General features: G+C 43.6%; 10 protein-coding genes across 10 annotated transcripts; 7 read left to right on the top strand and 3 right to left on the bottom strand.

Moving 5' to 3' along the window:
* Positions 1-575: 575 nt before the first annotated feature.
* LOC120447864 (neuropeptide-like 3) lies at positions 576-1,240 on the top strand. Its single transcript, XM_039629472.1, has 2 exons — positions 576-681; positions 746-1,240. The coding sequence occupies exons 1-2, from the start codon at positions 670-672 to the stop codon at positions 1,085-1,087; spliced, it is 354 nt and encodes a 117-aa protein (XP_039485406.1). The 5' UTR covers positions 576-669; the 3' UTR covers positions 1,088-1,240.
* Positions 1,241-2,117: 877 nt separating this feature from the next.
* LOC120447862 (pupal cuticle protein C1B) lies at positions 2,118-3,221 on the bottom strand. Its single transcript, XM_039629470.1, has 3 exons — positions 3,170-3,221; positions 2,613-3,103; positions 2,118-2,549 (listed from the first exon to the last, which is right to left on the bottom strand). Exons 2-3 carry the CDS (start codon positions 2,622-2,624, stop codon positions 2,172-2,174), a joined length of 390 nt encoding a protein of 129 aa, XP_039485404.1. The 5' UTR covers positions 2,625-3,103; positions 3,170-3,221; the 3' UTR covers positions 2,118-2,171.
* Positions 3,222-3,497: 276 nt separating this feature from the next.
* Positions 3,498-4,619, top strand: LOC120447859 (pupal cuticle protein G1A). Its single transcript, XM_039629466.2, has one exon. The coding sequence runs from the start codon at positions 3,504-3,506 to the stop codon at positions 3,948-3,950; it is 447 nt and encodes a 148-aa protein (XP_039485400.1). The 5' UTR covers positions 3,498-3,503; the 3' UTR covers positions 3,951-4,619.
* Positions 4,615-5,004, bottom strand: LOC120447873. The gene is made up of 2 exons (XM_039629481.1): positions 4,954-5,004; positions 4,615-4,897 (listed from the first exon to the last, which is right to left on the bottom strand). The coding sequence occupies exons 1-2, from the start codon at positions 4,972-4,974 to the stop codon at positions 4,688-4,690; spliced, it is 231 nt and encodes a 76-aa protein (XP_039485415.1). The 5' UTR covers positions 4,975-5,004; the 3' UTR covers positions 4,615-4,687.
* Positions 5,005-6,115: 1,111 nt separating this feature from the next.
* Positions 6,116-6,729, top strand: LOC120447858 (cuticle protein 12.5). The gene is made up of 2 exons (XM_039629465.1): positions 6,116-6,205; positions 6,271-6,729. Exons 1-2 carry the CDS (start codon positions 6,194-6,196, stop codon positions 6,724-6,726), a joined length of 468 nt encoding a protein of 155 aa, XP_039485399.1. The 5' UTR covers positions 6,116-6,193; the 3' UTR covers positions 6,727-6,729.
* Positions 6,730-7,442: 713 nt separating this feature from the next.
* On the bottom strand, positions 7,443-7,965 carry LOC120447867. The gene is made up of 2 exons (XM_039629474.1): positions 7,835-7,965; positions 7,443-7,772 (listed from the first exon to the last, which is right to left on the bottom strand). Exons 1-2 carry the CDS (start codon positions 7,844-7,846, stop codon positions 7,443-7,445), a joined length of 342 nt encoding a protein of 113 aa, XP_039485408.1. The 5' UTR covers positions 7,847-7,965.
* Positions 7,966-13,794: 5,829 nt separating this feature from the next.
* LOC120447861 (cuticle protein 65) lies at positions 13,795-14,705 on the top strand. Its single transcript, XM_039629469.1, has 2 exons — positions 13,795-13,929; positions 13,991-14,705. Exons 1-2 carry the CDS (start codon positions 13,918-13,920, stop codon positions 14,366-14,368), a joined length of 390 nt encoding a protein of 129 aa, XP_039485403.1. The 5' UTR covers positions 13,795-13,917; the 3' UTR covers positions 14,369-14,705.
* A 2,888-nt stretch (positions 14,706-17,593) lies between these two features.
* On the top strand, positions 17,594-19,168 carry LOC120447817 (leucine-rich repeat extensin-like protein 3). The gene is made up of 2 exons (XM_039629394.1): positions 17,594-17,611; positions 18,584-19,168. Exons 1-2 carry the CDS (start codon positions 17,594-17,596, stop codon positions 19,166-19,168), a joined length of 603 nt encoding a protein of 200 aa, XP_039485328.1.
* A 2,338-nt stretch (positions 19,169-21,506) lies between these two features.
* On the top strand, positions 21,507-22,519 carry LOC120447856. Its single transcript, XM_039629464.1, has one exon. It carries the CDS (start codon positions 21,601-21,603, stop codon positions 22,099-22,101), a length of 501 nt encoding a protein of 166 aa, XP_039485398.1. The 5' UTR covers positions 21,507-21,600; the 3' UTR covers positions 22,102-22,519.
* Positions 22,520-24,587: 2,068 nt separating this feature from the next.
* Positions 24,588-25,182, top strand: LOC120447874 (cuticle protein 16.5). Its single transcript, XM_039629482.1, has 2 exons — positions 24,588-24,611; positions 24,682-25,182. The coding sequence occupies exons 1-2, from the start codon at positions 24,600-24,602 to the stop codon at positions 25,180-25,182; spliced, it is 513 nt and encodes a 170-aa protein (XP_039485416.1). The 5' UTR covers positions 24,588-24,599.
* The last annotated feature ends 75 nt before the right edge of the window (positions 25,183-25,257 follow it).

Below are 25,257 nucleotides of genomic sequence, written 5' to 3' on the forward strand. Positions count from 1 at the left end.
TTGGGCTACTTTGGGCGGGTTTTGTCGGAGGCTGCTGTGCGTGTTGCCGCCAGGGGAAATTTTCACGGTCAACTTCGAGGAGGAAAATGACAAGTGCGAAGCACATTTTCAGCGACACCCGTCTCGGCCTGAAGTGCTGCAAGTGGCGGCTGCTGGCCAACTGCCCGAGTGGGCCAGAAACCTAACGTCTGTGAGCTCAACCCAGTCGGACAGACATTACATTTTGACTGGTTTCTGTTTTTTGCAACCTAATGGGGTACGATGTCTTAGGTGGGCAGTGGCCACCACACTCGGTCAGTTGGCCATTTGCGGAGTTGCCAGGGGGGTGGACCGGGGTTTTCTGGCCAAAAAGCTGGCCGAAGACAGAGTGAATCAGCTGCTGCACATGCAAACTCGGCAAACTCCCCGTTGGCGTTATTTTTCAGCTTTTCTTAACGATGCTTGAAGAAGGAAAATAGCAAATGGCAAAAAAGAGCATGAAAGTTATTATTATTGTATTTTCTGCATTTTAAGATTCGGTTGCACATGGGCTCTGCTCGGGTTTTTGGGCACTATAAAAGCTGCTGCAGACTTGGAGCTAACCACACAAATCGACGAGGCGTCAACACAGACCAACAGTTCAGTAGTTCAGCCAATAGCTAGCGCACCAGGATCGCAAGGATTAGCAAAATGTACAAGTTGGTGAGTCACCCTTATGGCTAAATCAAATAATTCTGGACCTAAGGCAATAATCTCCCCCAAAAAGGTGGTGTTCTTCGCTCTGCTCGCCGTCGTGGCTGCGCGTCCGGGTTACCTGGAGGCTGGTCCGCTGCTTCACAGCTATGCCGCCCCTGCCATCATCCACGAACCGGCTCTGGCCAAGGTGGGCGCCATCATCAAGACTGTTCCCAGTGCCGTCTCCCACCAGAGCATCAGCCAGGTGCACAGCTCGGCCCACATCATCCAGCCGATTGTGGCTCCTGTGGTGAAGACCTATGCCGCTCCCATCATCAAGACCTATGCGGCTCCTGCCCTCCACACGACCCTGCTCTCGTCCCCGTGGGCCGGACATGGTTGGGCTGGCCATGGTTGGGCTCCCTCCTGGTAAATTTGGGGGTGGTCCTGGATGGCATTGCGTGGGCTAGCAACTTTGACTTAACCTCACCCAGATTCCATGTTTAAACTCTCTACCCTGCTGTTTTGTTCTTCTTCTTTCACATTTCGACTGATGTAAATAAATCCATGTTTCATGCTCAAAGTATTCCTGTTGTGTTTCTTGACGGAAAAATTCTCTAAGCTACCAGCTACTGGATGTTTGATGACCCAGATGACCCAGACAATTCAACTCAACTAAATAAAAACTTTTAGCTCGAATTGTATGTAGCTTTTCTATTTAAATTTATCTAGTTAACATTCATATAACTTTTTAATTTTACATCAGCTTAAACGCTTAAAACAAGTTAAAGTTAACTATTAAATGAAATTCCGTTTGTTTACTTCAATTTTAAAAATTCCAAAATATTTGCTTAAAATAATATTTCTTAAAATATTGAGCAATACAGATATACTACATTTTGTTAGATTTGCCCACTAGTTTGAGAGTAGTACATTAAACTAGTAAGCTTGACAAAAGAAACTACTTTTGGATTTTGGACGAGTATTCTGTATCTTTACTTACTGAAGCTTATTGTAAATTAAGTATAAACAAGAGGGAATGTCGTAGTCGATTTCCTTGACCATTAGATACACGTTATTCAGCTAGTGAAAGTAGGAACGAGAAATTGCAAACTTTTTATACACCGTTATTGATCCTGGTTACAAAATGTGTATTCTTTATAGGTTGAAAACGCTTTCTACTACCTGTTTAAACGAAATTAGTATACCTTTTTCTTCTACGAGTAGCAAGTACCAAAATGTCAACTAATTCAAGCATTTTTATATAAACTATTATTTCCGGCTAAAATATTATTAACTCTTTAAACCCAGATAGTCGAGTTAAGCCCTTAATTTTTGCTAATACTAAAATAAAGATTATCGAAGGAAGTGCTAGATACCCTTTTCCAAGCAAAACAAATATCCATTTTTTAACAATCACATTTACTCGCAATTAAACTCAATTATGTACAGTAGGAATCGCTATTTTCTAACCGTCCAGATCGCTGCAATGAGCCCCCAAAGGTGAAGTTTTCCGATTACCAGCTGGAGTTGTAGACAACTGGAGATGCGGCGGCATAGGAGGTGTGCACCACCGGGGCAGCATAGCTGGTGTGAACAACGGGAGCAGCAGCATAGGCGGTGTGCACCACTGGAGCAGCTGCAGCATAGCTCACCACCGGAGTGGACTTCACCACCGGGGCCACGATGTCCTCCACAACATGCGAATGGCTGTGGACCACCGACTGGCTCTGGTGGGACACCGATGTGGGAATGCTGCTTACGACAGAACCCACTTTAGCCAGAGAGTGCTCCTGGACAATGGTTGTGGCAGCTGGAGCGGCATAAACCAGAGGAGACTCATAAAGATGACCGGGACGAGCGACAGCTACGGCGAGGAGAGCAGACAACACCACCTGTACAATTATAAAAGAAAAGTTTTAGAGGATGATGTGATATTTATGTATTATTAAACTTACCAATTTGAACATGTTTAAGGATTTTTGGTTCTTGGTCTGTGTTGTGCTGCTGAAGCGAACAAGTTGACTGATAATTTGACAACCGCAATTGCCGCCTTATATATGGTTAAAAGTTATGTTCATCGTAGCCGCGATGCGGCTGCAAAGCGAAAAAGAGTGGTTTAATTAAAACATTTACGAGCAGAGCAGAGGGCAGTCAAACCCAAGTGAGTTGTATAAATCTGCCCTCGCCGGCACAATAAAACATGAGACTTGCAATTGGTCACTTTGAGACCCAAAATCCCAGACCCATGCGCACACAACCCGAAGCTCACGCACTGCAAGTTGACCCTGACTCACGCCACAAAGTGCAAGTAATGCAGTCGCCGAGGAATCCCATTCTCTAATGGCAGTCGAGGGGCTAATGGCAGTGATTCGGATCAATGTTACACAGAAGACATATAGGACCCACTCTTTTGAGGCGCTTGTATTTAATTTAAAATATTTAAACTCTTGAGTAAATAAAGACATTAAAGAAGCAATTAAATAAAATATTTTTAATATTATTTACTATTTACCATAAGGTTCAATAAATGCAGGCCCTATTCCAAATACTAATAATATTTCTCCGTGTACTACATTTCCGAGTACCCAAACAAGTAGTTCGCTTGTCTCTGCTGAGCCGTCCGCCGACGCTAATTGCTTATTGATCGTCGGCCAGAATCTGATACGGGTATGATTGAATTTTGGGGCCGAATTGTGACGCACTTTTGTGAGCCAGAAGGTCAAAGCCAAGTGGCTGCTGTATAAAAAGATAGATGCAGCCCGACAAACGGCAACAGTTCTCGCAAGAAACTCAAACCGATCACTCCTAATCGTAATCAGTCAATACAGACCTAGCCCATTTCCAAAATGTTCAAGTTGGTGGTATTGTCTGCTCTGCTCGCCGTAGCCGCTGCCCGTCCCGGTCACCTGTTGGAGTCCTCCCCGCTGGTCTACGCCGCCCCAGCAGCAACGACCATCGTCCAGGAGCCCGTTCTGGCCAAGGTGGGAGCCGTGGTCAAGAGCGTGCCCACCGCCGTGAGCCACCAGAGCCAGTCGGTGGTGCACAGCCACGCGCATGTTGTTGAGGACGTCGTTGCTCCGGTGGTAAAGTCCACTCCGGTGGTCAGCTATGCTGCTGCCGCCCCAGTGGTTCACACCTCCTATGCCGCTGCTCCCGTTGTCCACACCAGCTACGCTGCTCCTGCTCCCGTTGTCCACACTTCCTACGCCGCCGCCGCTCCCGTTCTGGCCACATCCTACGCCCAAGTGGCCGCCTCCTCGCCGCTGACCTACACCGCCACTGGTGTGTGGTAAATCCATGGCCCGGCCCACTCCCAATCCTACTGCTCCAACTGCTGACAGGTGACCAGGATGCGTGTGCATCGCTGGACGGTTTGTGATACGAATTTAAATAAATAAATGTTTTGCTTTGAAATCGTGTAAGTTGTTTTCTTCTCCCTCCACGTCATTAATCTTGATCTGAAGTTCCTAAAGAGTCCAAACAGATGACAGTAACAAGTTACTATTATAATCACCAAATCTATCTAAAGGATTTTTCTATTAATAGAAGTCAACGTTCTGAAAAAATATTTAAGAAATGTCGTTGCTCAGTTACTTTGCCCTGGAACTTAAAATGTAAGGCGAAATGATGACACTTTGACGTAAATTTAGACTTTTTTCACATTTTGCGGCGCGTGGGGACTTGGTCTTAACTCGCTTGGTGTACTAAAAGTGTCCTGGTTCAATGCCCTGTGTCACGTATCTACTTACTTCCTGCTGCACCTGTGTCATGGGTAAATATTGGACATCCATGTGCCGGGACACCCACAAATGTGTGTGAAAATTACTTGGGTGACAGCATGGGTATCCCGCTGTTTGGAAATTGCTGACATTGCCGGGCAGTGAACTCGACGAATCATTAGCCAATATCGAGGACATTTCTGAAAGTCACTGTACCCGAATAACATGTATGCACCTCTATGGTTTAAACTATTTAATAAAATAGGTTAAAACACATTTTGAATCACTTGTTTTAAAGGGAGAACAATATATCAATTAAAGTGTTTGCGGTAGTGTAAAACCAGGGGACTATCCTTTACCTTATCAGCAAAAGAAGCAAGCGGCTTCAAAATCATAGATAGTACTCCACGAAATCCCTGTTCCTCCTCTGTCATGTTTAAGTCCCTTCTGACTCTTTCGTGGCGGCCATACACATGTCCATTGGTGCAGTGGAGGTACAAAAAAAAGAGGAAAACCAATATCTAGACAGAAATCCATTTTCATTGGATTTTTAGAAATATTTTCGATGTTCTCTTACCGCTTTCAATAGGAAATCCATTTGTGGTGTTTGCAAAGGTGGCTCAAATGCTATAACTGGTGCATTATCAAAGTTCTACGCATTTATATACCAAATTCTGTTCATTTCTCGGGACGAGTGTTCTGGATGAACAGGTGCACTCACAATTTTACGGAATAGAAAAATAAACACAGACAGCGTTTTCTTGGAGAAAAACTACACTTTAAGGGCCAGATTTTGTTTAAAGGTGGTCAACAAAAGTATGTGTTCTTTTATAAACTGCACCCAACGTAGTCAAAAATCAGGAAAAACAGTGTTCAAAAGTGTGGGCTTGGCTGTTTTGGGCGGTTTGTGGGCGTTTGAGTGGGCGTGGCAACATTAATCTGCCACTTTCGCTGCTTCTATGTCTCTGGAGTCTGTATGCTTAATCTCAACTTTCTAGCTTTTGTAGTTCCTGAGATCTCAGCGTTCATAAGGACAGACGGACATGGCAAGATCGTCTCTGCTATTGATCCTGATCAAGAATATTTATACTTTATATGTTCGGAAACGCTTTTACTCTACGAGTAACGGGTATAAAAAGTCAGGAAGACATCCAAATTGCCCGAGTGCAGATTGCAATTGCAAGATTTGCATTATAAGGAAATGGTCCATATAGCCAGAATCTATTTTTTTAGTCAAGTCTCTTTGAATGAACACTTTTCCTAGCAAAAAACCATAGTTTATTCATGGAATTTAAGTAAAAGCCACTAAGTCAAGCGAAAGTGTCTTTATGTCATAATACAATCGGCCTTGAAAATTGGGTCGGAAGCGATTCCGATTCGCAATTAGAAGTAATCTCGACCCTTGGTTTTCCCTCCTCACCAGAAATCGATCTTCAGGTAAGTACGTGAGACTAATGAGCTCCGAGTTGTGAAATGAAATCAAGAGTGGGTATGGCAAACAAGTGCGAGGCCGAAACTAAGTGAAGTAACGAGTGGGAAAGGGGAGCTCGGAGGAGAAGGTGAGCCGAACAGAAATTGGCCACGAATAATAATCTGGTTTATGGCCAAGACCCGGGACAAGCGGCCAGAATCCGTTCAGGCACGTTCGACTTATGGCTTATTGTATCCGCCTCAATGGACAAAAGCCGGCGAAGTGCGTGTGTGTGTAAAATGTGAAGTTCATGTATAAAAGACGTTGACAGTCCCTCAGCTCAACACATTCGAAGTCTGTCTCCCTATCCAGCGACACCAGTCGAAGAAGCCAACTCCACACCAAAATGTTCAAACTGGTAAGGACCGAATGGATCCCTATATAGGACTGCTTTGGATTACCAACTCTTATGACCTTTTTCAGTTCGTTCTCGCTGCTCTTTTGGCCGTGGCCGCTGCCAAACCCAGTCACCTGGCTGGATCCCCTCTGGTCTACGGCGCTCCCGCCACCACCACCGTCGTCCAGGAGCCCGTTCTGGCCAAAGTAGGATCCGTGGTGAAGAGCGTGCCCACCGCCGTGTCCCACCAGAGCCTGACCCAGGTGCACAGCACCCCCGTTGTGGAGGATGTGGTCGCCCCCGTGGTCAAGACCACCGCTGTCCACTCCGCTCCCGTGTTGGCCGCCGCTCCCATTGTGAAGACCGTGGCTCCCGTCGCCTACTCCGCTCCTCTGGCCTACTCGGCCCCGGTGGCCTACTCCTCGTACGCCGCTCCTCTGACCTATTCCGCACCCGTGGCCTACTCCGCGCCCCTCTCCTACGCCGCACCCGCCCCCCTGCTGCACCACGCCCCCCTGACCTACGCCGCTGGCGCCTGGTAATGTGGCGAGGATCGAAAGAGTTTGAACTGTGCCTTATTAGTTGGAAAAAACCGAAATCCAAAAAAGAATAAATTAAATGTGAATACCAAACAGTTACTGTGTGTTTATCACAAATATGGGGATCTTAAAAACAATTCAAATATTTACAAAGAATCGATCTTAAAAGTGCCGCATTAAACAAAGATATACTACATATCTGAATGTTTTAAAAACTGAATTGAGTTCATTTGAAACACAATACTTCTTTAAAAATATTATCTATGCAGAACTAAAAAACCTATTGCATTTACCAAAGCTGTATTGCATAAAGATTTTATCATTATCCCAGTAAATGAATACGTGTTTTAATAATGATTTTAGAATTAAGGTATAAAATATATATAATGAAATTTACTAGTGATCTAGTCCCATAGCGTTATTAAAATTTCAAAGATACAGACTGAAGTAATTACTCCCACATTCATTATGCATACTTACCTTGCGACAAGAACTAGAGTTTTTCTACATGGCTATATATATTCCAAATTCATTTCACTATAATTAGTATAAGCAATACTAGAACGAACTAAAGCAATGTGTGAAATAGATTACCTTGTGTGGAACGTTTATTTGCCGCATATTTGGTATAATTAAAAATTGCAAAACAGACGAGGTAATATGTTACGCATATCCAAAAATGAGATTTTCTGAGGAAAGACGTTTCCTATTTCGTTGTTCTACTTCAGGTAAATGCTGGGGTAACTGGCTCCTCCCCAAATTCCCGGCTCGTACCATCCCGCACTGCTGCCAGCGTATCCAAGTGGAGCATACGAGATCGAAGTAGTTGGAGCATAGGCTGCCTTCAGGATGGGCGTGTGATCCACAACGGGGCGCCAGTAGGGACGTTTCTCGTGCACCACCGTGGAACTCTGGTGAGACACGGCGGCTGGAAGGGCGTAACTCTCGTATCCCAGCACACTGGGTGCGTATTCCACGTGCTCATAGCTGGGCAAGTAGCTGGGGCGAGCCTGGATCAGGACAGCGAACACTCCGCACAAAAGGAACACCTGGGAAGAATAGATGATGCTGTAGTCACTACCTAATGATATGTGATTTAAAGGAAACTCACAACTTTGAACATCTTCGCTGGGGAAACTCTGCAACAATGTTTGGCAGTTGAAGAAGTCACTCGGGTTTTATACAACCCCGACCAAGGGAATTGGCTTCTTTACGTTAGAATTGGCACAAACAATCGAGCCATCATCTAAATTTTGTGTGTCGGGTTTTTTTTTGTTTTTGCCATGGTTGTGTTTTTTGCGTTTTTCCTCAAGCCAATTCCCAGACCCAGATGGCTCATTAGTGACCCATTTGGGCGTAACTGAGCGAGCGGCTTTGGCCGAGGCGAGGCTAAAACTGTAGCTGAAAGCCGAAATAGGCAAAAAAACAAGCCACCCACCAGTGATACCTGTTGCAGCACCCACACCCATTAAATTCACTCCCAACTCCTGGTTATTTCTTCTACTTGACTGCCACGCAGATGTGGGACAGCGTTCCAGCCATACGCCATTAGCATAACCAACAGCCAAACAGTTTTTTTCCTTGACTGAATTTTCCCGACTATTTTTGGGTGCCACCAACGCAAATCGTACGCCAAACACCATATGTCGCTTGAATATGGCCTATACTTTCGCTAACTTTGCTTATAATTAACCATACACGCCAAGATTCCCAGCCCATTTGCGGTGACCTTGACTCTAATTTAATTAAGAAGAAAAACCGAGGCTGAAATATAAAAAAAGAAACCCACAATGGGCTTTTTCAGAAGCGAGATACATAACAAGACGCGGACAGGCCCCGAAACGATATAATCATTGTCCAACTTGCTCTTATTGTTGTCACAGCTACTGCTACTGCAGAATGCCATTGTTACTGGATTCGGTTCACTTTGGTCTCTGTGCCCGCAAACATTGTGGTCCAGCCAGCTTGTAGTGTAAATCACTGGTTCGTTTAGCACTAGTTGGCTTAAATCTTTGACTGGCACTTACAGCCGGGTGTAATATTTCTAGCTGCAGAAATAAAAAGCAAGAAACATCTAAATATGTTAAAATAGCTACATAGTGGCTACAGCTTTGAGACCAATTCTATTGTCATACGTCAGAAATATGTAGTATCTTTTTGAAATATAGTTGTATACTTTTGAGCTGCCATCTTAAAGTGGAGCTTAGTTTTAAGATTTTCGTAACTTAAAGAAGCTTTGTCTTTTGTTTAACCCATGATTGCACTGAGGCAATCAATTAACCATATATGTGACTATGCCAAAAGCAATAGGAACGGAATTTCTTACATCCAATTAGAACAGGCCAAAGTACCAACAAATACTTTAATCAATTTATTTAATGCCTTTAATTCGTACCTAGTTGGTAAAGTCTTGTGGCCTAATCCCATTAGGATGAGAAGAACTTTAGCTTCGGGTAATCCACATTTCCAAAACAATTCCATAAAATATCTCCAAGTAATTGGAGTTTTGACAAATGAACAAGAGTTTTTAATAGTCTGGCTAATAGAAGTTGACTGTGTCCACTGGGACTGGCCCGAATTTAACTCGAACTCAACTGCATTTGTATCTGTATCTTTTGGGTTGTCAGCATGAAACATGCAACTTAATTAGCTGTAGTAAGCATTGCCCAGTCTGAGATATTTGTTGTAATTATTGGTGCATTGGTGCAAAGTAGCAACACTCTGAGCTGGCCTTATCTGCTCGTTATCGGTGCGACTCAGCTTGGCCTGGCTAAAAACAGCATTGAAAATCGATCATACGCCATGTAATTAGATTTGGCTAAAAACAGCATTGAAAATCGATCATACGCCATGTAATTAGATTTGTAATGGCCACATCCGCCTCCAGGCCAAAACGTTTGGGAAATGGCTGGCTAGGCCAGTTCTTGCGCCGCCTTGGGGATTTTCTGTCAGCGTGTTTTTGTGGGGCGTGTGATCTGCATTGTCTTATTAATTTTAATGACTGAATTATACAAAACTAGACGCACAAGCAACTTTTTGCCGGTTGCAGCTTACCAAACACTAGAGCGCCAACAACTTCCTGCATTACAGAGTTTTTGAAGTAGATTTGAGCGGAGTTCGTTTGTCTGGCGTTGTTGTTCTCGAATCGAATTCGATTTGGTGTTGTTTTCTTGTGGATATTTCGTTTTTTCTATATAATTTACGTACATGAATTTAATGTTTTAGCTGTGGCTATCATTAAGTCTAATTGACTTTTTATCGTTTATGGTGTTCTCAGTTTATTGTTGCTTTATGCTTGTGAGAAAACCAAAGCAGAGTGAACTTGATCAGCAGATTGGTAGTTCATAGAGCGCGACCTAGGGATGAAAAATTGATATCGAGTTCACAATTATGAACTGCAATGTTAACTTAAAGAGTATTCAATTTGACTTTATGTAACAATATTGTACAAATAAAAGACTGGAGATAGGAAACCCGAAACGATACGAATCTTTTGGGAAAGATTCGTGATTATTAAGCTGCCACCTCTAACTTAGATACAGATACTGCCCTCACAGGTGTGCAATCATGATTGGATCTCGCCCAGTAATTTGATTTCAGCACAAGTTCAGGGTGAGTAACTACACAAGTCACCGAATTGCTCTAGAACAATCTAAGATCGCACAGCAATAAGTGGCAGCGAAAAGTGAAAGTCAAATTAGATGCATTAGAACCTACTGGATTTGTAGAACAATGGGAGTAAAAACTTGGCAAAAAGGGGAATGCGCAGTGCGCACCCACACGAGAACATAATTCAATTAAAAAGCACTAACCGAGTAACGAATTATTTCGGACAGCCGCTCGCATAAATCTCCGCAACTGGGAGTCGAACGATTTGCATACAATTTGGCGACACACAAAATTAATTTACGAGCGTCAAAAGGGGCGTGAGTTGTTCGGTGTGTTGTTGCTCTTTCAGTTGTTATGGTGCAACTGGTGCAAATGGAGACACCACTCCGATTTAACTACTTAATTATGAAGCAGATTTCGGTCTATTTGCATTGGCAGCCAGAAAGCGAACACTCAGTGAAGCTGTCAAATGATCTGTGACCAAAATAGTTATAGCATGCGGCAGGCTGATCAAAACAACAAAATTAGCTACAAAAACAAACGCTTTACGTGCCATGAGCCACATTGCGCCATGTCCCCGTACAAAAAGAACTTCAAAGCAAAATGAAACCAACTTTGCAAATGATAATTGTTGGCCCAACCTCGAGGCGAAGTCGAAGGTAAAACAGCTCTGACATAAAACAGTAGCCGAGGAAGGGTGGAAAAAGGGGAAAGATGGGGTTAATCCACCTTAGTTCAGTTTAATTCCATTAATGAAAACTCTGATCCACGTTGCTCAGTGTGTTTTTCTAGAGCTTTTCACAGCGGTGTCTGCCTGACATTTGCTTTGTTGAAGGTGGAAAAACCAAGCGTTGATTGGTACCCTAGAAAAATAATCACGGAATGATATTTCAAACCCATTAAAAACTAAAAAACTCGTAATAGTCTTGCTACGAAACGATTTTCGGAATGTAAAGAAACTGCATTTATTCTGAAAAATTTTTTATACATGCTTTGATTTTGGATATTTGTATACAAAATAATTGGTAGTACTTTCTGAAATTGGTTGGTTTCTCTTTAGTTTGAAGCTCGCAGCAGTGACTTGGTAATTATTTAAACTTGCAAAATAATTAAAAACAAATACACAAAGGCTTAGTCCAGCATTTAAACTTATTTCTGAGGGGTTTCCAGGGTAATTAGGTATACACATATACAATTTTTGCCAGCCATTGTTACAGTTTCGCACTTGGCTGTGGTCGTTGTTCCTCTTGGTATTAATCATTATAAAACAAGTAATGGTCGGACTTTGCTGTACACATTGTAATGTGCACGACATTGTGACAAAGGCTGGGGTAAGCACGGCCTTGACCGAGTGGCGTCCAACATGTGGTATACTTAATACTTAATTGGCCACACTCGAGTCACAGCCAGCGATCCGCAGATGGGAGTCAGCTATGCAAATTGGCCTCCACCCAACCGACAATTATGTAAAACTATAACAAATTAAATAATAACTCTTTGCGGTCACATCAAATGCCTGTAAGCCGAACTAATCACCTCTGCTCCATTTGCGAACTCCTGACCCCCAGAAACTCCAGACTTGGGAAATTTCCTTAGCCAGAATGCGGCACACAAATTTCAGGTCCGACTATTTACCCAGAAAATTCGCATAAATTACGAAAGGAAAAAATATTGAGTTGAGAAACGAGTTGAGTTGGAAAATTGACGGCTTTTAATTTCGACTTTTGAATGATTTGTTAGCAATCAAAGTATTTTGGGCGTCGCTTGGAATATGCGAATCTGAATCAAATCGAATGCATGCATTGGATGGACGTTGCTCAATGGCTAGCAGACAAACAGAATGCAATTGGGAGGCCATTAAAATGCAATTACAGGCCGCCAGAGTTTGGTGGTCAGCTGCAATCGGAACCAGCACCAACAAAATGAACCAAAACCACCAAGTGGGTGGCATATTTGGTTTTTTGGTTTTGTGGCTGCGGATCGATAGATAACCACGCAATTTGGCATCCTGTTTGGTGTCAATCAAGCCGCCTTCAATTGAGATTTATGCGACAATTTGGTTAGCATTTGCATATCGCCACGGGTCGAAATCACGAGGTGTTAGCTTTGGTGAAGGGTTCGGCTTAGTTTTAGACTTTGCTCTTTTGACTTGCTCTAAGCCCCGTTGATATGCAGATTGTCCATTTGGGGTCCAATCAGCAACGATGCCCAGGGTCGCAGAGTCGAAGAATTGTCGCCATTGTAATTGTTTATTGATTTATGATTCATAAACTTTAACAGGGTCTTTGTTCACGCTGGGAGAATTTCGATTTTTAACAATTCCTCGATTAAAAACAGCGGTTCAAGGCCTAAAACAAGCAGTTTGCAATTCGGTTTGAGCCTCATGTTCTGACTGATCTTGTGATATGGTTTCAAAGCTGTCTAGGAATTAAGCATGGCTATTAGGAAATCTGGCAGGCCGTTCGAAATGCGGCAAATATGATTTACATCTGTTTCCAATTGACTCCGCTTATTCCACCCAAGTTTCCAAATGACTCTGCTCCTTCCACACAAGTTACGCATACTCCATGTGTGCGATAACAAATCAGTTAAATATTAATGCATGCAAAATATAGGCGAACCAGCTGCCGTCCAGCAGCCACCAAAATGACCAACTGCACCAGTCTCCACTCTGTGTTTGTCAGTTATTAAAGTGAGTAATTTTTCATGGACCAATTGAGTTTATTTGCTGCGTGTAGAGGCAGCTCCGATTGATCATTTGCATCTGGAGAACAACATTTTCCACACCTACGGATCTCTATATCTCTAATGAGCTGTCAGGCAGTCAGTCAGTCAGCAGATTGATAATAAAGTGCGTGTTGTCGGTTTTAGAAAGGATTTAGGCAGATAGGCTTTTCTATCGGAAAACTGATTATGGCTTGAAACAAAATATCTGAAGAAAATAAATCAAATATGAAATGTATTTAGTTGGCAAACAACTATCTTAAATTATTCATAACTAGTAACTTATTTGTATTCATAACATGTAAAGCTTTCTGTGTAAAAAATAATTGTCAATAAAAGAATGTGCTCTTTTAAAGGAAGTGTAACTTAATAGCCAATTTAGATCTCGGGAATAATTGCAAAATAACACATAGACAAAACCAAGCTTATCAGTGGAATTTTCTCAACTGGAAACCGCAGAAGACAATTGTTCATTTCCACGCCGAAATGAATGGAAATATAAAAGTTTCCGTTAGAGCAAAACTTGCCGACAAAAGCTGACAAAAAATACAAATTGAAGTAAGTGCCCGTGGTGGTTCTCCATGAAAATCTTGGGGATTCGGTGGCTCAAATCTCAAATCGGAGCCAAAGCCGCCGCGTGACTGATCTCTTTCGCGATCTGCTGGTCGCCAAATGCACAAAGCTTCGGCTCTCGGCCGTCGAAAGGGGCGTGTGTGCTCTCCCTCTCCGCCGCTCTTTGGGCCAAGATTTGTCAGAATATTTCTCATGTTGCGAGTATAAATAACAGGGCTACTCGAGACGTCTAAGCATAACACATTCAGCTCTTCGGTCAAGAAGTCCAAGCAACACAAAACCAGCAAAATGTTCAAACTGGTAAGTTCAGGATTAAAGGATACCCCTCATATGGAGTTAACATAGCAATTCCCCTTCACAGATTGCCCTCGTATCTGCCCTGTGCGCCGTGGCCAATGCCGGAGTGATCTCGCCCTACAGCCATGGATACGGACTGGGATACGGAGCTGCCTTGGCTCCAGCTTATGCCGCCCCGGCCGTGATCTCGCACGCCCCGATCATCAAGAGCTACGCTGCCCCCATTGTGGCCCACCCGGTGGCCACCTCCTATGCCAACACCTACAAGGTGGCCACCAAGGCCATCCCAGTGGTCCATGCCGCTCCCCTGGTGCACGCCGCTCCTCTGGTCCATGCCGTGCCTGCACTGCACTCCACCTCCACCTACCACGGATCCTATGGCGGTTACGGTAGCTACGGTCTGGGATACTCCGGCTACGGACACGGAGCCTACCTGCACTAAGGATTTCAATGTCAGAAAGGATACCAGCCCCGTTGACGACCTCGATTGAAGTGAGAACATTCAGCGGATAATTCGCATTTTGCTGCCGTCAAAGTGTTGAATTTGCATTTCGTAGTCAGAGGCGAAAATACAAATTGTGTACAAAAATCCTCAAAACCCAGACACCCACTTGGAGACAGAGACAACTAGATAGCTAAGGACAACTAATGGGAGGCGGCGAGAGCGAGAGAGATTGATGAAGGATCAAGTTTCGTTGATTTTGTTATTATGGTGCAACTCCGTGCATTGTGGCTTAAACACTTTCTGTAAATAAACGATACATGACTCTTTAAACGAATATGATTGCAGCACTGCAAGTTTTATTATTTTTTTTATTTACAAGTTGTATACTTATATGTGTTGTAGTTTTAAAATGTTTGATTGAAATTATGGTTTCAAATATCCATGAATTAACCAATTGCGATGTGCCTTCTTACACAAAACTCTATATAATCGCCTAATAACTGTGACGATGCCTAAAATGTTCAAAAAAATGGTAAAAGCAATTCATTGTTCAATATGATTTTTTAAATTCAAATTCAGAGTTTATTTGCAAGTCGTTTTGTTATAGAAACATTGAATTTTGTCCTTTTATTATGACATTTCACAATAAAATGTACTACAAAAATTATATTAATAATGGGGAAAATGTATATTTATCAAGTGTAAAATTAATTCTAAATTAAGCGTGAAGTTTGTTTTTCCTCAGTATTGTTCGCATTTATAGGGATTCCAGATAGTGTTGCTATAGATCGTAGACATGACTATTTTCAAGCAAGCTGCTTGCTCAGTTTTCCAGCACCCAGTTGCGAACTCACCCCAACCATCCCCTGCATTACGATTGCCATTCAGAATTCAATTGCACTTTAAATTAATTTTACTTGAGCAACTTGCTTGATTCATATCGACTCCCGTCGGGTGTTTTGAAACTTGGGAGGAAAAAACAAAATGCTGAAAAAATAGTTTTATTGCAACGCCTTGCCCGGCCCACCTGACTACTCTCCCACCCCAACCCCCCCTGGCAATTATCAGTGCGGGGAAACGAAAGACTCAAGCGACAAACGCGTGCGCCTGTCAACAGGTTGACCAGTGAAAAGTGCGTTGAAATATCTTTTTATTAATGCCTGGCCAACTGTCGCAGCTAAATGCTTTTCGCTCAGTTTCGCAAATGAAAAATGGGAGCACATCAAGAGTTGCTGAGAAGTGAATTGAGTCACTTAATTACCTTTTTAGCCAGCCAGGTGATCCTGGACCGAAAATACCAACTATAAGTCATGCGAAAATCGAAAAGTCGTGTCGTGCTTTTTGCCGGCGGCGTAATGGAAATCAATTTACGATTTTACCTAATAAATGTTATTTCGCGGAGTGAAAATCATAAGATGATGGGTGGGGTTGCTAAATATAATTCATATCGCGTAACAATAAGCCATTGTTGGCAGCTCTTCGACCTTGACAGCCGTACAACTCAATTGTGCCCAGCTACAAGTTTAATTTGTCTCAGCTCAGCTCGGCATAAATTATGTCCCCCTGTTCATTGCCCATGTCGTAGTTATGGACTTATAGCTTATAAAGACAGCATTACCGTTAGCTAGTCAAGCGATAATTCGGCAAACGACCTTCGAACGAACGAATTTGCAGACAAAAGGTGGGCCAAAACTTCTGCTTCCTACATCTCCCAGTCCATTGAATATTCATTCGAGCTCGTCGGTTGACACTAAGTGGATGCATTTTGTGGCTGGTTCTCTCTTGGCACAGTTGCAGATCTCACAAGAGATTCCCACAACCTCGCAAATGCAACACACCTGTTGTTTGCCTGCCGCTCTTCAGATTGAGTGAAAATCTTACCAGCTTAATTCTTGGTTTCCCCCTCCCATTTAGTATATCTGGTTAGCCCGAGAGTATGCTAATTGAATTATTCAAGTGGAATTGGCGTTACTCGTGCTCGAAATTATTAACAAGTCACTGAATTCAGGCAGGGTAAAGACCTTTTCCAGGATCCGAGACTAAAAGTCCAAGCCCTCGGGCAGTGCAATTAAAACTGCATTGAAACGATTCCGAGCATGGATAATTAAATTCAAAGGTCTATCTCTGTTCCAGGAACTTATTCCTGGCCGCATGACTTGCACGTACTGTGGAAAGGGAAAAGGAACTGAACACGTTTTCATCTGACCCTGAGCAGAACATTGACCAGATGCAAGCAAACAATCCCGCACACCCACACTCAACCATCGCCAGTGGTAACTTGATTGTTATTTGTGAAACGGATTTGCAACCGATAATTAAATGCAGCTCTTGCCATGGAAGTCCTTGCAACAGGTTCATTGACCGACCTCACTGCGTATAAGCAATGAGGAGGGATATATAGTTTAATAAACATTATGATGTGGCAACATTTGCATTTCAAAAATACAATTGCAATCATGGGAAAGTGTGTACATATTCCCAATTGATGAGCGAAAATAATTCCATGATTAGGTATACGAGTACATTCAACGAAAACCATTTGAATAATATTTGTAGCATATCTTCCAGCTACTATGCATACAGTATGCGCAATCAATTGAGTGAATCAAAGCAGCTGAAACTGTAATAGCTTGCAACAAAGTATTTTTGAGGGGGCCAAATTCGCACTCGTTGTTGCCGAACACGTGCAGCGATTTACCACGCATTACATTACAATGCGGCTCCATTTCAAGAGCACCTGTTGTCATCGGCGCGAAGCGGCGGAAAATGTGTGGAAAATTTGTGTGTAAACTGGCAGAGCAACCACTTCAGTTGGGAGAATCAGCTCAAGTGCTGGGCGTGTGCTCAACTTGAAAAGCGAAAGAAAAAACGTGCGTGGAAATTCCCTCTTCTTGTGCCCTCTTTTCGGTTCAGCGAAGGTGAACATATCGATTTCTGATTTAGCCACTTTGTTATGCTAATTTCTCCGGCTTTCCCGTCCTCGAGTTTCGCCTGTTTTCTGCGCCCTGTGCTGACAATTTCGATGAGCGCGTGTCGCGCATTTGGCAGCCCAATTTAATTGGCCACCCGTGCGGGAATTTCGCCTGTTTACGACAGATTCTGAAGCAGATTTTATGGAAGCAGTTTCTCGCACACGTTTGCCCACTTTCGGGCGACTTGGAGGCGATGCGAAAGACGCGACCAACTTTTGGGCTTTTCCACGGCTAATTGAGAGCTTCGAAAATGGCTTTGTTGGCGGCGGTAATAAATCGACTTTTAACTGGCGTGTGATATTTTGGCATTTATATTTTGGCAACGGCCATCAATCAGAGTCATAAGGTATAAAAAGGTGCCTGGAACGTGATCGCAATGGGTTTCTTGCAACTCTTGCCACTTGGTTGGTTTTTGGCTTATTTTGTCTTTTTTTTGCAGCTGGTGGCGGCAGTAAAAGTTGCTGTAATGGAGCGCGTGCATTCAGAAATGTTATCCGTGGCTTTGGGCAAATGAAGTGCACATGCTGACAGTAATAGCTTCTGAGTTGGAAGAGAATAAGATGTTGATCCCAATAGGTTTGAAGATTTTTCATTAAAAAGATTTAAAAACCTTTCCTATTGACATATGATACCAATGTGTTAGCTTATAACTAAAGTTCTAAGTCTTTAACGTCTTTCAATTGACTGACCACATAGAAAAAGCTTTTTCACACTAATTAATCGCAGTGATATTACAATAAGTATGCATTGACATTTCTGGACTGAAAACTGTTCTTAAAACTGTTTGCAAATATTCGTCATTTGTGTGGCTGTGTACCCCTCTTAATTACCCCATTTGAAGTTTGACCACCGACTGCGGTTCGTACTCCATCCGAATTTCCCCTGAGGATGGGGCATTGCAAAACTTGTCGCATGCATTTGCTGCACGATTCGCTTGTCGATTGCACGTCGTGCGCAGATCCCTTAATGGAGTTTTTACCTTTCGGCTCCCCTAGTTTCCAGACCCCTCCTCCCTCTAAATCAGCATATTGCGAGCGACGCAACTCGGATCGTGGTACATATAAACCTGCGGTGGTCAGCCAAAATCGATTCATTACGCGTGAAAGTGTCGAGGAGAAGTGACTTTATACGGAAATCGAAAACGGAAGAAAGCATAACGGGAGAAAATGTTAAATAATTTAAAAGCAAGTGAATTGAAAGTGACTTTTAACTAAAAAGTAATAGTTCTTTTTATATGTAGATATCTTTGATATGTGTTTTGAGTTGTCTCGGTGCTCCAGCCCTTGGAAGTTTCCATCATGAACCATCGGCGGTGGCCGTTCCCGTGGGAGTTCCGGTTCCAGTGCCTGTTCCGGTGCCTTCTCCATATCCGGTGCCTTCTCCAGTCGCGGTACCTGCTCCAGTAGCTGTACCCGTTTCCGATACTGTGACGGTGCCGGCAGCCTTTAGTGCGCATCAAGGACTTACCTACGGAGCTGTAGATCATTATGGTCCACCACCTCCGGCGATCTTTAAATATGCAGCTTCCTATGCGGCACCACAGCCAGTTATTAAGTACTCCCTGGGAGCTCCAGTGACCACTACCACCACCACCTACACCGGATTTGCAGCAGCGCCACCACCGTCGGTTCATTACGCAGCAGCAGCACCACCGCCACCACAGTTTATAGCCCGATTTGCACCTCCACCCATTGGATACCAGTTTGCAGCTGCTGCCCCCTCCTACGGCAGGTACAAACTCCACTTTGGGTCACCACCTCATCATTCTCCGGCCGTCGTCTATGGAGCTCCCCCTCCTCCGGCGTTTGGCACTCAGGGCTGGTAGCTCGAGAAGCCCCAGATGGGCTCCGGCTCATTATGCATAACTATGAATGATAATTTCCTCAAATTAGCAATTAATTGAATCTAAATAATGTTGTTATGTTTTGTATTATACGCGACTCGTGAAATTATACGAAGAACGCGAAGCGTAGCGATTAAATTATGCTTATGTCAATACCCATAAATAATTCAAATTTTTTCTTTGGCTCTAAGTTATTTTTTGGCTCAGCCAATTTTGGCCAAAGGCGAGGCTTGACTTTGAGAGGGCCCAGACAAAATCCATAAATAATATAAATTTGCCGCTACTAACAAAAAAGCTACGACTTTGGGCCAACTGACCTAAGTCAATGAATTAAAGAGGGAAATAGCGGAGCTATCCGTCAATTGGGTCAACAGTTTAAACTTTGAAGAGCTTTCGAGTTTATAGATAGACAGCTTGATTACACTACAAATATTGGTATAAAACAAATAAATCAGGTAAATTGTCTATTTCCGCATTTAAGATATTATGTGTACATGTGGGTGCTGGCGTAACATTTATACTTAATGTTTAAGGAGACATATTCGTTTTTGTCCACTTTTGGATATTAATTGGATCTTTTTTCCAGGGACATAGACGCAGCGCAAGTTTGTCGAATCATGCTGCCACGCCCACTCTAACGCCCACAAACCGCCCAAAACTGCCACGCCCACACTTTTGAAAAATGTTTTGATATTTTTTCATTTTTGTATTGGTGTTGTAAATTTCTATCGATTTGTCAAAAAAAATTTTGCCACGCCCACTCTAACGCCCACAAACCGCCCAAAACTGCCACGCCCACACTTTTGAAAAATGTTTGATATTTTTTCATTTTTGTATTGGTGTTGTAAATTTCTATCGATTTGTCAAAAAAAATTTTGCCACGCCCACTCTAACGCCCACAAACCGCCCAAAGCTGCCACGCCCACACTTTTGAAAAATGTTTTGATATTTTTCATTTTTGTATTAGTCTTCCAAATTTCTATCGATTTGCCAAAGAACTTTTTGCCACGCCCACTCTAACGCCCACAAACCTGCACTTCTACTAGCTGAGTAACGGGTATCAGATAGTCGGGGAACTTTATCTTTAAATTAGACTTCATTTAGATATCTCCGTATTAGCCACTAACTGAAGCAGCATTAAAACAAACTTAAAAGCTAACTTGCAAAAAGTTTCTCGATTATCAGATACCCGTAACTCAGCTGTTATCAAAAGAATTTGTCAAGATGAATGATAAATTAAAAAAAACTATATTTTTCTAAAGTTTTGGGAGTTTTGTGTGGGCGTGGCAAACATCTAAAGCAAACTTACGCTGCGGAAGAGTTACTAATATCTGCATGCAAAATCACAGCGTTCATACGAACAGACAGATTAAGAATATACACTGATCAAGAATAAATATACTCTATACTTTTTTTTGAACGACTCTAGCATAGTAGCGAGTATAATAACCAATTTGTATTTAAAATTCATTACTCCCATTTTCTTACAGTGTGAATTAAATTTGGATGCGCATTGATTGCGATTAAGTTATACCATCTGAGGTCAATCTGCAACTAGTGACTCGCGCCGAAAGAGCGACAATCAAACGCCGAGATACGGACAACAATCGGGTGCTTGGCATGCAAATCTCGCACCGATCCGCCAAAGTCCTCCGTTTTGGCCGGTCTAATGGCTTTTATGTTTGTGCGGCGATTCTGGCTCCTGTCACATGACGCTCGATTCGGTTTGTGTTTAATAAGCTCAAATGCTGTCGACATGCCTGAGGTATGCAGAAAAGCTGAGAACAGTGGTGGGGTGGTGGGGGTTTTTGCAAAACCAAAGCTCCAATATCCCCCCTATGGTTTTGAGCATAGGGCCCCTGCCAATTTGTGTAGTTGCATAGTTCGGATGCCAATAAAAATGACCAACATTGATTTATATGCAAGGCAGCCAAATATCAATATTATCAATAGACGAAACTGCCCGGCAACCGCTTTGTTAAGCCACCAGAAATAAACAAAGTAAATAAACAAAGGCAGCAAAACGCCAAAAAGCTTCGTCTTGGCCTGCACTCAAGTGTTGGCTCAAAGCCGTTCACAAAGAGCCAAAAGAAGACCTAAAAAGAGTGGGAAAGAGAGAGAGAGAGGTCTGAGAACCGATCGCAGCTCCTCCATACGCATATAAAAAGCATCTTCAGCTGGCTCACAAATTTTAATCAGCTGCCAAAGCTGCGCCAGCGCACATCAACGATTATAAGATCCGTGAAAAGATTGGCCTTTAAACTACATTCACCTCAAGAACTGGAACTCAAAGAAAAGTGAAGTGAAATGGCGCCGAATGTGAGAGCAATATCTAGTGTGTGAAGAGCTATTAAGGTTTAACCGTATCAAAACACTTTCAGTTGACTTGTGTGTGGATTGCTCTGCTGCAACTCATGAGCTTGGCTCTGGCCGATGTCTCCCACCTGGACTACTCGATTGCCCCTAGCACCCAGCTGGGCTATTACCAATATCCCGCTCCCAACAGACCAGCAGTGCAGCGAAGCCAGAGGAACCAGTACCAACAGCCTCAGCAGTATCCCCAAGTAGCCCGTCAGTTTACCGAGCCCGCCCTGGAGCACGCCGCCTTCACCCAGGCCTTGACCAGCCAGGGTTACGTGTTTGGAGCACCCTCGTCCGCCCTCCAGGTGGCTCCCTCGGCTCCACAGCCCCAGCAGGTGGCTAGGGCCTCAGCTACTGCGGGATCAGCCACAGGTCGCTCCATAGCCTCCTCATCCGTGGACGCCAACTCCCTAAATCTTAAGCTGCCAGTGCCCTTTGGCATTGTTCCTCTGAATGTGGCGCAACTTCCGCTGCAGGCTGGGGCCCCATATGCCAGTGTGCCCAGAACTACAGGGCTCACTTCCTATGGAACACCGCAGATCCAGAGGCGCTAGTCCAGCGATCCCCGTCCATAGAATAGCAATAAATTTAACAGAGCCAGAGCCATCCCGACTGATCATCAAACTGCGATGACTTCTGCTCTTAGTGAATATACATTGATAATAAACTTGCCATCTAAGCTTAGCCTTTTGGTTGAGTCTCTTTTTATTGGCCATTTTTAGTCTCATTGCCATCGATGGAGACTGCATTTGCATAATGTTTTGAAGGTTGAGACGCGGGCACAAAAAAAGAGGTCTTCATCCATTGGATTTACACCTTTCACTCTCCACCGGTGGGTTAATGGTTGCTATTTACATACACACAAATCGGGCCAAGAGATCTTCATCATCCGCGCCTCATAATGAGACCTCAAACTTGGCATTGGCGTTCGGAATTCTCTTGTGAAAACAAAAGAAATCGAGACGACTAACTTTTGACGTATATTTATGAAAGCCAATTAAAGTCAAGTGTCATTGATCAGATCTGGGAACGGAACTGGGAACTGGGATCTGGATCTATATATATTTTTTATGCCAGCGGTATAGAACCTGCTTTCCCGCGAAAACAAAAACAGGAATTGGAAATGTGATCTGCATAAGTTTGGGGTTTAAAAATCAATTAAATGAAACGGCACTGACGACAGTCAAATATTTCCTAAGTGGGATGAAGCGTCTGATGAGCCTCTAAATCAGATTGCAATCAAGTTAAAAAGGTTAACTAGGAAGTGAGCGGATCGCACAGCTGTGAAGTGGTGTGCTGATGACAAGAAGTTGATGGTGATGGCGATGAAGATGAAGATGGTTAAAGATATACTCATTTCCGTGCTTCAGTGACCGGAAAATTAGCGCGTCATCGGTTGAGAATTTCAGTCCAGAAATTGTATTAACAAGTGAATGGAGAGGTCACCCTTGGAGTTGGACTGTACCAGCTGTGGTGGCTGCCAAGATTGGATCATTCGGATCAAAAGTGGCCCCAATGCGGATACCAGATACAAAATATGAGTAGAAATATACAGTTACATGCGTGGGGCAACTTGATCACCAGACATCATATATGTATATATCGCACTCTCGACTCGTCATCGCGACAACCTTGAGATCGGCGTCATCACCGGATCAGATTCCAGAAACACCAATAAAATAACGACCATTTAGATGCTCTGTTCAAGTTGAAAGTTTTATAAATATATATTTACTACATCGGACAGTTCCTGTATACAAACAAGGGGTCAGATAATAAAATTCAAAGCATTCTATCAGATATTATTAATGCCTCTTTTAACTTTGAATGAAATGAGGTATCTTATAATCTATCGAGCTCATAATTACGTGATTATATTCACAAGAGATTAGTGTTTAGAGACAGAGCAGAATGATGATTCTTAGTAGTATTTGTTGACTTCTGAATATTCGGTTAGTATAGAGGAACTTGTTGCTTTGTAAACTCGCTCTTAAGGATAATTTTCCATATTGGTTAATCCAAGTTATTGACACTAAAGTATTGGTGTGCGAAAGAACTGATCAGAAGGAAAAGTACCCTGCCATAAAGAGTAAAACAATGCAAATCGGAGACACCCAAGCCATGAGATGACGACGATGCTGCTGAACAGGCCAGCACGTGACCGAGAGAGCTGCGATGGCTCATTAAGTCCGCAAGCCGGTTTCGACTGCTCGATCATTCGGCCCCGCACCTCGTTGGTCAATTAAGCTGGCCCCAAGAGATTGGGGCACTGGTTGAGGATGAGGCTGCATCACATCCTGTGACCAGATGGCGTCAAGGTCAGGTCAACACGAAAACAAATGAAGACCCGGCGGCAAGGATGAGAGGGAAATTTACGACTGTTTTATATTGGCGACTCTGCGAGCCATTAAAAAGTGAACTAATGAGACACTGAGTGGGGCGGAATCGTGGCCTAGAGGAGGGGTACCACTTTTATGGCCAATTTGACTTAGATTGCAGCACATTCAATGCAAAGCGGCCCATATTGATGGCCCAAACAGACTGCAAATTACGCGAAGACAGCGCGGCCACCGAGGCAGTCTTCAATTGCATACAAATGTCGATGTATGTGCATACCAATGCACTTGAAAAAACTGGGTTTCCTACATCAAAAGTACCTTTATGTATGGTGTGGTAATATTATTAATTATTAATTATTGAAATAGTTACAGATTCAAATTAGATCAGCATATTTTTTCATTCTTTCTTATAATATTTACATTAATTCAAACAATTTTTTCAAGTGCAGACAGAGTATACAAGCGACAACGTGGACAACTTCCGTCAGTCCATTAGGCAATTGTACGCGAATCACGTCGTGGCCAAATGGCGATAATGTATGCTGCCTGGCACTCGACCAGATGGGCCAGCTGAAGAAGAAGCGACCAAAAATCGGCTCAGACAGAATGTCCCCCAAAGAGCACGGATATGGGCACGAGCTATATAAGCAACTGGGCTGGCTCCAAATGAACATTAACGCTCAAGAGCTTTAGACAAACCCAACCACAGCAATATGTACAAGTTTGTAAGTGATCCTATGGGGATTATCGCCCAAAAAGGTGGGCTGGTTAATGATTACCTATCCTATTTTCCAGTTGGTTCTCGCAGCCCTCATCGCCTGCTCTGCGGCCAAACCAGGAGTCGTAGCTCCACTGGCTGCTCCTCTGGCCTACGCCAATGCTCCTCTGTACGCCGCAGGTGGCAGCAGCCAGGTGGATGTCCGCAACAACTACGACGGCACCCTGTCCTCCTACACTACCGCTCCATTTGAGTTCGCCGGCCCCTACTCCAGCCGCTACGTGTCCGGAGTCCCAGCTGCCCCCGCCGTGGTGGCCAAGTACGCTGCTGCTCCTCTGGCCGCCGCCTACTCTGCTCCTCTGGCTGCTGCCGTTGCTGCTCCTCTGGCCGCTGCTCCCGTAGCTGCTCCTCTGGCCGCTGCTCCCTATGCCGCCGCCGCCTACTCCGCCTATCCCTATGCCTCGCCCTACGCCGCCCCCTACCTGGCATCTCCCTACGCCGCACCCTATGCTGCACCCTACGCTGCCTCCTATGCTGCTCCCATCGCCGCTGCGGCACCAGCTCCAGTGGTGGTCTAAGGACACACCTGTGAAGCGAGCCATCCTATAGACAATTAATGTAACCAAACTTGACAATAAATTACGAACAAACAA

Source organism: Drosophila santomea, chromosome 3L (genome assembly GCF_016746245.2).
Source record: "Drosophila santomea strain STO CAGO 1482 chromosome 3L, Prin_Dsan_1.1, whole genome shotgun sequence".
Taxonomy (NCBI): domain Eukaryota; kingdom Metazoa; phylum Arthropoda; class Insecta; order Diptera; family Drosophilidae; genus Drosophila; species Drosophila santomea.